At 50.0% G+C, this 12,581-nt stretch overlaps 1 protein-coding gene across 1 annotated transcript in view; it reads left to right on the top strand.

Annotated features, from left to right (window-relative positions):
- cdkal1 (CDK5 regulatory subunit associated protein 1-like 1) overlaps positions 1–11,508 on the top strand; it is a 164,112-nt gene extending 152,604 nt beyond the window's left edge. The window contains exon 15 of the mRNA XM_062465209.1: positions 10,868–11,508. Coding sequence (XP_062321193.1) covers positions 10,868–11,029 — 162 coding nt within the window. The 3' untranslated portion in view covers positions 11,030–11,508. The remainder of the gene's footprint in view (positions 1–10,867) is intronic.
- Positions 11,509–12,581: the final 1,073 nt, after the last annotated feature.

Below are 12,581 nucleotides of genomic sequence, written 5' to 3'. Positions count from 1 at the left end.
AGTGACATGACAAGATGGATTCATCAATAACATTTTGCATACTCCAAATCCTAAGGCGTCATTGTCAGAAATGTTGTATCAAGGACGACAGCCATACGCGGGGGCTGTTTCTAACGCTAACGTTGACAATGAAATGCGCCGGCTCTTCAGACCTGGATCAGGTGCATCAAGGAGCGGCAGCAGCACTCTGTCAGGAGCTCGTCTTAATGCCAGCCAAGTGATGGCGCAATCCCAATATCAAACTCCGCAGTATTTCGGTTAAGACTCCTGACAGAGTGCTGCTGCCGCTCCGTGATGCACCTGATCCAGGTCTGAAGAGCCGGCGCATTTCATCGTTAGCGTTAGAAATAGCCACTGTGGATGGCTGTCGTCTTTGATTCCAACATTTCTGACAACGATTCAAGCAAATCCACTAAAAAACTCAAATGTAGAATTCCATAGTTGTTAAGGAAGCTATACCGACCCCCACTACTTGAGTCAAAAGTCCTAGATCAGTTTTTCAATTGATGAAACAAACTATCATTTAAATTAAAGCCAATGCCTGTGTGAATACCGTCCCGTGGCACTGGGGTTTTAACCGTTGACGTCTTTAATTAGCCGAGTGGTCTTTACACCCTTGGCTATTAACCTAAACTTCAATGCCACAAACTGAACTTGATGTCAATCTGTTCACAACATTTTCCCGTTGGGACTTTTAAGATCCTATTTGAGTGTAGGCCCCTATGCCCGATGAGTGCCCGCACCCATTCACTGCAACGAAAGCTTCATGGATCCGACTTGGAATCTGAGTTTAGAGACGCTTGACAAAAAAAATTGTTTGGCGTGTGGTGCGTTTTGGAATTGTTAATGTGATGTGTTCCCATCGTATTTAAGTTTACAAAGAAGAGGTTTGTTAATGTGACTGTATACATATCTCACTCGTACTGGCTAATCAGCTAACATGTTAAAGTAGCCTAGTCCAAATTCGCTGTCGTGAAACTAGCCTCATTTTCACAAAAGGCTTCGAGGTCAAATTAAAAACCTTTAAAAACATCTACATTTAGCAAATATTATTGTGCACAAGTATTTTAGTATAGTTAATATGTAATTTAATTCCATAATTTCCCCAGGAATAACTGTAAAAACGTAATTCAGGAACGGGTCTGTCCTCCCTACAATAACGCCGCAGCATTTGGAGTATAAAATGTTAATAAAATGTTATTAATGAGTCCAATGGCTTCATTAAGCCGCCCACTCTCTGCCATCTTATCATGTCACTCAGTCTCGTCTTGATAGGGAAGGTGGGCGTTAGCTACATCTACCCCAAATCCTTCTTCATGTGTAAGCCAATCAGGAACTGAGAATTCAGTACTACTTCCTTTTCAATCAAACTGCCTTCCGTTTCAATCAAACTCTCTCACATAGACAAGTATTCTCTCTCATATAGACAAGTATTCTCTCTCACATAGACAAGTATTCTCTCTCACATAGACAAGTATTCTCTCTCACATAGACAAGTATTCTCTCTCACATACACAAGTATTCTCTCTCACATAGACAAGTATTCTCTCTCACATAGACAAGTATTCTCTCTCACATAGACAAGTATTCTCTCTCACATAGACAAGTATTCTCTCTCACATAGACAAGTATTCTCTCTCACATAGATAAGTATTCTCTCTTACACATCCTGTTATACTCTTGCATATAGTAACATTCTGTTTCACACATACTATTTGTCTCTTACATATATTGTCATACTTTAGTATGATGGTGCATATAAGACGGTATTTTTGTGTGTGTAAGAGAGTATGCCAGTTTATGTGCAAGAGTATAATGGTGTATGTGTGAGAGTATGATGGTGTATATGTGAGAGTATAATGGTGTATATGTGAGAGTATAATGGTGTATATGTGAGAGTATAATGGTGTATATGTGAGTGTATAATAGTGTATATGTGAGAGTATAATGGTATGTATGTGAGAGTATAATGGTATATATGTGAGAGTATAATGGTATATATGTGAGAGTATAATGGTGTATATGTGAGAGAATAATGGTATATATGTGAAAGTATAATGGTATATATGTGAGGTCATGGCGTGTATGTGAGAGTATAATGGTGTATATGTGAGAGTATAATGGTATATACGTGAGAGTATAATGGTATATATGTGAGAGTATAATGGTATATATGTGAGGTCATGGCATGTATGTGAGACCAAGTATGAATTATGGCCTATACGGCCTCTCATAGGAAAAGGTTGAAGTGACTGTGTTCAAACACACACACACACACACACCTCATCCACTACAAGAGAGGAGAGTGTGAACAGTGAAAATCTCTCTGATTGCATCTCTCAGTAAACACACATTAACGCTGCTTTATGCCCTTACGTAAAGCCTTCACAAGCAGCGGCCCTGCACACGGCCGCTCCTCGGTGTGTAAAGCTGTCCCTCTCCCGAGCGGTACAGACACGCACGCACGCACGCACACCAGAGAACTCCTCTTCCATGGAAATGTTCAGCTGGCCGGGAGACTGACAGCTCACCGCACTCTCAGCTACTGTCTGCCATTACCTCGTCCTACAGACTCCCCATTAGCATACACTCTGTGACCATGATGGCACCAACCCTCCTCCATCGTGTGCATTCCAATGCATGCTAGCCTTAACAGTGCCCCACCCCCCCCCCCACACACACACACACACACACACACTCAGAGGAAGTTTTAATGGCACACATAATTAGACCTGCCTAGCTCTACTCCCACACAGTCATTCATCTTCTCGTCATCTGTGTTTCTTTGTGTGTGTTTTTCTTCCGCTTTTTTTCCTCCATTTCTTGTTGCTTTCGTGAGCTGTTTCCTGGGTGTGCGGCTCACACACTTGCAGACACGTGCGCGTGCACACGCGCGCTCGCGTACAAACGCAAGTAGACGCGCGCGCGCTTTCAAGCTCGGAAACACACAGACACACTCGCTCCCCCCAGCAGGAGGCCTCTGAACACAAGAGGGCTTCAAGGTCTCCCATCACCACAGCAGAGCTGAGTCTAAATGATTACAAATCCAGTAATAAACACATCTTATACGAATAATAAAGGAGAACTCCGTGAAAAGACTTTTGTTCCTCGCATCCTTTTGTTCGCTGCTCTAGAATATTCTGTCTGAGGAGAAACCAACACAAGGTTGCGGCTGAGGAGAACCAGCGGTGTGTATTTGGGTTTACAGTCCATTTGCCACACTTTCAACCAGCACTTACAAACATGAAACACTGGATCAAGACGTGTTTTGTTTCTGTTCTCCATTAAAGAGCCCGGGGGGGTTAGTGCTCTTTTTAGGCGTATGACATTGGTTCCTATCTCTCTTTCTCTCTCTCCGCTCCCCTCTCCCCTTTTACACTCCTCTTCTCTCTCCTCCTGTTTCTCTCTGCCCCATCTCCGCTCGTCCGTTCGCTCAGTCACTCCCCGCACCCTCTCCTGCTTCTCTCCCTCTCTTTCTCTCGCTCTCTCGCTCTCTGGCCCCTCTCCCGGTCTCCCCTCCCCACCTTGATAGAAAGTGCTCTCTCCATTGTGAGTCAACTGAAGGACTCATTACAGCGTCTGCCAGGAGACACGGCCCCTGTGCAAGGGAAGAAAGAGGCCTGCTCTCCTCCCTCTCCTCCCTCCCTCCCTCCCTTTCTCCCTCGGCCATCCTTGCCTGGAGAGCAGCACCAGATAATCAGCTCTATTCACCCGGCAGCCTCAGAAGGAGCCTTTGCAGAGAGGTAGAGAGAGAGAGAGAGAGAGCGAGAAACAACATGCTTTATCCCGCAGATGACAAATGAAAGAAACCCGAATATGGAAGCGGCTTCAAATTGGCGAGCCTGCTTCTTTCTTTCCTTCTCTCCGTCTTCTTTTTTTTCTCTCTCCCTCACACCGTCTCCCGCTCTTACGCTCTCTCATCCTTTTCGCTATTTCCCTCCTCGCTTCCCCCCCCCATTCTGTTCGCCTCTCTTCTCTTCTCACCTTGTCCCCCCTCCTCTCGTTCGCCTCTCTTCTCCCATCGTCCCTTCTTTCCCCTCTCCCCCCTCCCCTCTCCTCCCTTCCCTCTCCCCCCTCTCCTCCCTCCCTTCCCTCTCCTCCCTCCCCTCTCCTCCCTCCCCTCTCCCCCTCTCCTCCCTCCCTTCCCTCTCCTCCCTCCCCTCTCCTCCCTCCCCTCTCCTCCCTCTCCTCCCTCCCATCTCCCCCCTCCCCTCTCCTCCCTCTCCTCCCTCTCCTCCCTCCCCTCTCCCCCCTCTCCTCCCTCCCCTCTCCTCCCTCCCCTCTCCTCCCTTCCCTCTCCTCCCTCCCCTCTCCTCCCTTCCCTCTCCTCCCTCCCCTCTTCTCCCTCCCATCTCCCCTCTCCCCCCTCTCCTCCCTCCCCTCTCCTCTCTCCCCTCTCCTCCCTTCCCTCTCCACCCTCTCCTCCCTCCCCTCTCCTCCCTTCCCTCTCCTCCCTCCCATCTCCCCTCTCCTTCCTCTCCTCCCTCCCCTCTCCCCCCTCTCCTCCCTCCCCTCTCCTCCCTCCCCTCTCCCCCCTCCCCTCTCCTCCCTCCCTTCCCTCTCCTCCCTCCCCTCTCCTCCCTCCCATCTCCCCTCTCCTTCCTCTCCTCCCTCCCCTCTCCCCCCTCTCCTCCCTCCCCTCTCCTCCCTCCCCTCTCCCCCCTCCCCTCTCCTCCTTCCCCTCTCCCCCGTCCCCTCTCCTCCCTCCCTTCCCTCTCCTCCCTCCCCTCTCCTCCCTCTCCCCCCTCCCTTCTCCTCCCTCTCCCCCCTCCCCTCTCCTCCCTCTCCTCCCTCTTCTCCCTCTCCTCCCTCCCCTCTCCCCCCTCTCCCCCCTCTCCTCCCTCCCCTCTCCTCCCTTCCCTCTCCTCCCTTCCCTCTCCTCCCTCCCCTCTCCTCCCTTCCCTCTCCTCCCTTCCCTCTGTCGCTCTCCTCCTCCCATTCCTCCCCGACTCAGTTTCTCTTTGCTCTCCTGTCCTCCCTCCCCGTATCTCTGTTCACGGGTGACCTGGAGCCCCCCCGGACGATACACCCTGGACCCGGCCTGGCCCAGACCCAGAACGGCGGCGGCGGCACACACGACAACACGCCTGCATTATGTATGACAGGCAACACGGCGGGCCGAGAAATCCAAACGCCATTAAAAATCGTCCAGCGGCGCGCCTCCCGTGGCAGGTTGGAGCTGGATGCGTTTGGTTTTTGGCACTGATGATGCTTCAATAATTCATGGGCAGCGCTACCCCCCCCCCCCCCCCTCTACCACCACCTCCCCTCCTCCCCCCATTTGACCCCCGCCCCTTGAGAACAAACGCGTAGAAATGTTGGATACAAAAATGCCGCTTACTCGTTTCACTACAGTGGAATTGTTGCCAGCCTTTTGCATCATCCACACACACACACGTAAATACACTTAACACATTAACAGTTAAATGCAAACACACGTTTGAAACGAACGTGAGTCTGGACGTCACACACACACACACCCGCTCTGACACACACACCCTCTCCCCCCTCCGAGAGGCATGACAATATTTCTCTGTATACAGTAGATTTAATCTGCAGTACAATGGAAGATGTTTACTTTAATGCCGCTTTATGCACATATTTGCGCAAGAAAAACAGTCAGAGATGATATATCATTCTATTGCTGTTTTATGTTTTCTGTCCCCCCCCCCCCCCGTCTGTTTGTCAGATACAATAGCTAACTAGGTTGATCGCTCACCTTTCCAAGTATTTGTGCAGATGTCTGGATTCTAACATGTCAGTTGTTTGTGGGGGACCTTTTCCCCTCACACGCTCGTCTGCTATGAGGGGTGTTACTACCCTATCAACCCCAGAACTCTGCGGAGAGCCTTTCTGTGTCAATACCAGAGGGTTCGTCAGCCCTCCACAGCCTCGCCACAGATTCACCCTGAATCTGTGGAAAGAGGGGGGGGGCGCACCTTGAAATACACCTTTAAAAATAATCATATTTGATATTTAACTGATTGTAGTTATCTTCAGAATGGCTCCGTATTCCCACTGAATGTCATTTCTAAGTCCAGTAATTCTTAGATTGTAATGCTCCCTCGATACTGTTCTCCTTATATCATTTATTTTGCGCTCTGTCTCCTTTTTCTTTCATTCTCTCTCTCTCTCTCTCTCTCTCTCTCTCTCTCTCTCTCTCTCATCTCTCTCTCTCTCTCTCTCTCTCTCTCTCTCTCTCTCTCTCTCTCTCTCTCTCTCTCTCTCTCTCTCTCTCTCTCTCTCTCTCTCATCCCTTCAGTAGTCCTGTGCTGAGATCTCCCTTTCTCTGTCTACACACACTTATAAGCACTTTGCAAGTTCTCACTCGAATGCACGCACAAACGCTCCTTTACACACACACACACACCTGCACATACACACACCCTCTAGCCTAAGGCATCTTTTTCTTCTCTCTGAAGTTATTGATGGTATATATCACACCCATACCGCAGTGTTACTGTACACCTGGAGCCTGGGGGCTCGAGTTACTGTACCTACACCTGAGACCTGGCTGGATTCATACATACACTAACCATACACACTCACACACACACACACACACAACGATACACACACTAACCACACTCTGTATCCAGACACACTCTTTCCAGACACACGGGGCCAGTGCTGTTTACAGTCCTCTTTAACTTAGTGTGTGTTTCATGTGTTCGGTCTCATGGATAGAATTTGCACAGATGAGGTTTGACAAGACGGTGCATCCCATCACTGACAAGGGAAAGAGAAAAAGAGAGAGCAGGAAAGACCAGGAGAACGAGACAGACGGACGGGGGAAACGACGAGGTGGTTCCTCTGATATCTCCTCTCATATCTCCTCTCATATCTCCTCTGACCTCTCCTCTGACCCATGACTTCGGTCGCTGACCTGTAAACCCTGCGCCCTGAAGAACGTCCGTCCGACCCTCCGCGACGTCACTCTCTTCACCTCCTGACAGTGTCCTGTACCCGTCTCCAGAGAACAAGCCTCTACTGTGGCCTGCCCAGGACAGCCCACGCCTGGGGCTCATGGGAGAATGTGTGCGACGCGGTCACTATTGTCCCAGTAACCGCCATCAAAGTGTCCGCGGAGGTCAGCGGTCGTCCCTGTGAATGCGGCCTTGTGATTGGTGACCACAGGTGACGGGAAGGGAAAGTTCAAGGGGTCAGGGGTCAGAGGCTGTGGTGGTTACTGGGAGGGAGGGGAAGGCACAATGTTGAGCCTTGTTCAGTGGAGGAGGTTATTTTTTTTGCGTGCCCCATGGGAGGTATTTGAATACACTTTAACGCTGAAGGCCCATCTCTGTAGCCTCAGAGGAATTTTTACAGGTGGGGTGGGGGGGCTGGTTGGTTGAAGGAGCTGTGGTGATTGTCTCCGGGTCTCACGGCATCACTCACGCAACACCACGTCTTATAAATTCGGGTTATTAAAACCCTTGTCTGGTATCTCACTCCTTGGTTGAGGGTTTGGGAAACCTGATAGGGGTTTATAGAGTCCAGGAGGCCAGCAGGACGCAGCTGGTCCTCGATGCGGAGAAGATCTGTCCACTGGTAGACCAGTCTGTCTGTCTGAGGAGATCTCCATGGCTTCAGCAGGGCGATGTCAACAGAATGATCTCTCTTTCGCTCTCTCCCTCTCTGAAATTAATCTGTTTACCTAGATGTGCATGGCCTGCTGAGACAGCCAGCCGGGAGATACTCATCTCCGCCATATCAGGATGTTCACACACACACACGCCCTGTGTGTGTTTGTGAGAGCACAAACCTGTCACTGGGTTGAGCCTTTGTGTGTGGGTCGGTGTGGGTGTGTGTTGACAAGACTGGGATCAATAAGACGTCTCGTTCGAGACGCGTTTGCACACCTATACATTCTCAACTAGATTAGAACCTGCATTCTACATAAGGTCAACACAGAGGGAGGTGAAGAGACCCATTTGTCATGCCACACACACACACACACACACACATCCCAAAGCCTCCCTTCACAAGACTTCTTACCCATCAGCCATTGCTCCACAGAGACTCACTGGAACAGAATGGAATCCTTAAATATGATCTCTTTCTCTTCCCCCAATTAGTTTCTCTCAACTCAGCCAGATGACTTGGTGAATTGAGAGGAGGGTAGGGAGGCCAGAAGAGAGGAGGGGAGAGGGGAGAAGAGAGGAGGGGAGAGGTGAGAAGAGAGGAGGGGAGAGGTGAGAAGAGAGAAGGCGAGAGAGGTGAGGAGAGGGGAGAAGAGAGGAGGGGAGAGGTGAGAAGAGAGAAGGCGAGAGAGGTGAGGAGAGGGGAGAAGAGAGGAGGGGAGAGGTGAGGAGAGGGGAGAAGAGAGGAGGGGAGAGAAGAGAGGAGGGGAGAGGTGATGAGAGGGGAGAAGAGAGGAGGGGAGAGGTGAGAAGAGAGAAGGCGAGAGAGTTGAGGAGAGGGGAGAAGGGGGGTGAGGAGAGGGGAGGGGGGAGTGAGGCCAGGGTTTATCCGAGGAAGCCGGCAGGGGAGCGATCCGTCTCCTGTGGTGCCAGCAGGTTTCAGGGAGCTTCTTCATCCAGGGCTGAGCACGGCGAGAGAGGAGCTGCTGACCGAAGTCTCCTCGCCCAGTTCAGGCCTGCGGTGATGCTGAGGCCCAGACGATGGTGCTGGGCCGGGCCGGGGGGGGGGGGGGGGGCCCGCTCTCTCCCAGACCACAGCATCAGCCTGAGGTTAGGCCACTGGCGTCTGACCTCCTCTTCTCTGGAAGCTGCCCGCATTCTGATGAGCAGAGACACGCAGAGGGAGAGACAGAGGAGAGGAGAAAGGCAGAGCGAGAGAGAGAGTGTGTGAGCCCGGGGTAACAATGTTCATCTCATCTCTGTTTTTATTATACCGTCTAAGTGCTGGGATACAGTGAAATACAGCCCTGTTTCATCAAGGAGAAACGAGGTAGATATAGAAAATCTTCTTCGGAGTCCTGACTGTCATTCTTTGTTTCTCTTTCTCTCTCTAGTCTCTCTCTTTCCCTCTGCCTCTCTCTCTCTCTCTCTCTCTCGGTTTCTCACTTTACAAGGTTAAAGTAGGAGTCAACTGCAGCAGTCTGACATACTGAACATTTTCTAGATTCTAGATTTCTTTGAACCTGAATTGGATTTCTTTCGGCTTCGTTCTGGTTCCCAGCCTGTTAAAACGAGTCACACATGCACAGTTACAAAGCTCTCTGCCTCATTGAGTCATATCTCACCGCCACAGAGAGTACGGTGTCATAACACCGTAGTCTGGGTCTCCAGAGTGCATGCTGGTGTGCACCCACACACTATGCACACACACACACACACACACCTAAAGTACACACACTCACAGATTTAACGTGTATCCTCTACGGTAACGCATAAAAACATACAAACTCCAGCTACGCTAAAGAGACGGAGAAAGAGGAGGAGAAAGGGATCTGAGGAGAGAGCGAGCTGGAGAGGAGTGGGAGCTCCCAGGAGTGAGGCTGCTAAATGAGCCCGTAGCTTTAGAGCAGCTGGGCTACAGTATAGGTGTGTGGGAGGTGAGCCTGGTGGAACTGCGTTCTGCGCTTGTAGAACACCCACACGCACACACTTTCTGACATGTACACACCTTTTCTCTCTCTCCATCACACGCACGTCCTCTCTCTCACACACACACACACACACACACACACACACACACACACACATGTAATTCACACGTCTACCACTCAGACTTCATCCACATGGTGTTACGTGCCTAGTGGCAGTAGTAGGGAGGTGAGAATAGTAGGATCGGGGGGGGGGTAGTTTCAAATGAGGTTTAGATCAGGGTCCAGGTCAATCCCTTAGTGACATAACTTCATGGGAAGGCCTTTTCAGGATGACGTTAATTGACGAGTGAATAGACAGTGATGGACTCCTGTCCTGGTGAAGCTACGGGTCGTCAGTCAGGCCCACATCAGACCAAGCCACATTAAAGACTCTTCATCTGTCTCTCTTCCTCACAGGCTCGCCTCATTCTGCCCAGGTTAGACCCCCCCCCCCCCCCCACTTCCCCCCTTTCTCACACAATGTACACGCACGTGTCACACACACTCGCTCGTGCGCGCGCACACACGCACCCAACTGTCGAATGACGGGATATGGGGCAAAACCCCATACTCCCCCCCCCCCCCCCAGCTCTCCCCCCGGATGAGCGCTTTGAGATGAGTGATCAAAACAAGTGTTCCCATCTTGACAGGTTTTCCTTGCATCAGGAGAGGGGGTGGGGTGGGGGGGGGGAGCAAAGGGGAGCCTCTGAGCTCTATCAATTACCCCAGCCGAGACAGAGGGAGAGGAAGATGTGTGTGAGAGAGACTGACAGATCTCTCTCTCACCACGAAGGTATGTAGGGGGGGTCAGGGTCGGGTTCGTACAGCAACCCGACTCTGGGTGTCTGAAGGTTGCTCAATGCTTCTTAAAGGGATGTGGAGTTCCTGGAAATGGATTGTAATGACACCAGGGCGAGCCTTTAAAACTGGAGGTTTTCGTCTACTTCAGGCTGGACAGACATTCTGTTTTTGCGCAAGACTAACTGGAGGCTAGAAAATTAGCATAACTTTTTCAGGATTGATATTCTAACCATGGCGTCCTTACGCCTGGTTTAAATGACTGTATATTTTCACGGACTGTGAGTTTTCAGTGCAATGCCTATATACAGCTGTGCCTGACGCGGGCAGGTTTTAACATTCAGTAATACGGACAGAACAACTTTTGGGTGCGTACGGAGATTGTATGACCAATCAGAATTTGCACTTTTCACAACTCCTGCACAGTAGCAGGAGCAAATCAGTTCGTAGCACAACAGTTTGAAGCACACCCACCCTATGCAGACACCCTTAATGCGTTGCGTTTGTGTGTTTGTACAGGAAGCAGCGGCCGCCATGTCTAGCAGCGCCCGGGGAACCCCGCCCCCTGCAACCATCATGATTGGCTCGTGGAGCGTTGACAGAGAACGCCTGAAGATGCTGATAGCAGGACTGACTCTGGTGGCGGCCATTTTGTCGTACATATTCGAGAAACTGGACTGAGGATGTCCCCAAACTCCACATCTTACCCCTGACCCCAGACTAACAATTCTATAGCCAAGCACCAACTGACCTGCACACTGAGAAGATCGGTCTAGGAGTTAATTGGACACTTAGAGGGGAAGAGTGATGTGGTGGGATGTGGACGTGGTCAACATTCAGCCTATAGGAAGACTTTTTGTCCGTCTTTTCAAAGACTGTTTAACTAGAGATGCATTGAGAGTTAATGAGTATATGATTGTTTAGGTGGTCTACACATGTATTTCTAACACTCTAATCAAGGGTGACGCGTTCACTGACCTTCAATGAAAGGTATTAATATTTGACCAGACCCACACACATAGAGACAGTATATTTTGCATATTAATGCCTCAGTCTGTGTTTGGATGGAGGGGGTTTTTGTGGGTTGTTTTAACTGTGTTATTAAAAGTTTACTTTGTGTCCCTCCAAATGTTTGAAGTTTTTTCCTTTTCTGTTTTGGGGGGGGGGGGGGGGGGGATCAGCGTGTATCTGGCGTCAGTCCTCTCTGTGTTTGATCTGGCCGCGGTGGTCAAGAGTCTACAGGTGTCTTATTGTCTGGCCGACCGCTGACTGACAGCTTCTTCCTCATGTTTGTTCACAGCATAAAGCAAACCTAATAAACCAAACCTCCATGATATCTCCCGGGTGATATATCTGGAATGTTCCTCTGGCTGGGCAGTGGGGCTAGTTACAGGGACCGAGTGTGTATGTGCGTCCATACATGCACACATGCTACTGGAACTCCCACTCCAACTTAATAATACATGGCCCAATGTGTGTGTTGTGTTGAATGAGGGGCATGTCTCTCAGTTCGTCTCTGTGTACCTAGTGTGTGTGTGTGTGTGTGTGTGTGTGTGTGTGTGTGCGCGTGTGTGCGTGTGCGTGCGTGTGCGCGTGTGTTCCATCATGCCTAATTTAACAGAATCACAATGCACGTGTGGATGGAAGGTTGGGTGCTGTTTGGAGGAGGTGTTTTGTTGCTCGGGGAGAGCAGAAGCATGACTGCAGCTCATCTCCTGCTCGTTATCCTCCTTCCATGTTCTCACATCCGTCCGCTGCAGCCATGGAGAGGCTGAGATAGTGCCCAGCTTTGTATTATGGGAGAACAATGTCGGGTGCTATGAGTTTGTTGTGAAGTATTTTTGCTGCTATAATATGCTCTGTTGCCTGATGTTTTCGATTTGAAATTTCACCCACTCTGGTCTACATTATCTGTTCAGCATGGGTCAGATGAAATATGAATGTGAGATTTTCTAAAAGATTCCTAAGCCTTGCACACGGTACCGCTGTGTCTGGGTTTGAAGATGAAAGGGATTTAGCAGTGCTGTGTATTCAAATGTTCCCGAGGTCTAGACAGTAGACCTAATCACTGCCAAACTGGGCCTCAGTGGTGTACAAGTAGGCCCAGTCATCTCTGATCTACCATCATTTGATGGCTACACTACACAGACGTCATCCGGACAGGAAATGTCAAATCAGTGATTTCTCAAAGACCGGCAGCCACGGCTCCGGATCAGAGAATATCCTAGCTGTG

This window comes from Osmerus eperlanus, chromosome 7 (assembly GCF_963692335.1).
Source record: "Osmerus eperlanus chromosome 7, fOsmEpe2.1, whole genome shotgun sequence".
Lineage (NCBI taxonomy): Eukaryota > Metazoa > Chordata > Actinopteri > Osmeriformes > Osmeridae > Osmerus > Osmerus eperlanus.
Note: the sequence above shows the minus strand (reverse complement) of the source record. Positions and strands in the feature narration are given on the sequence as shown.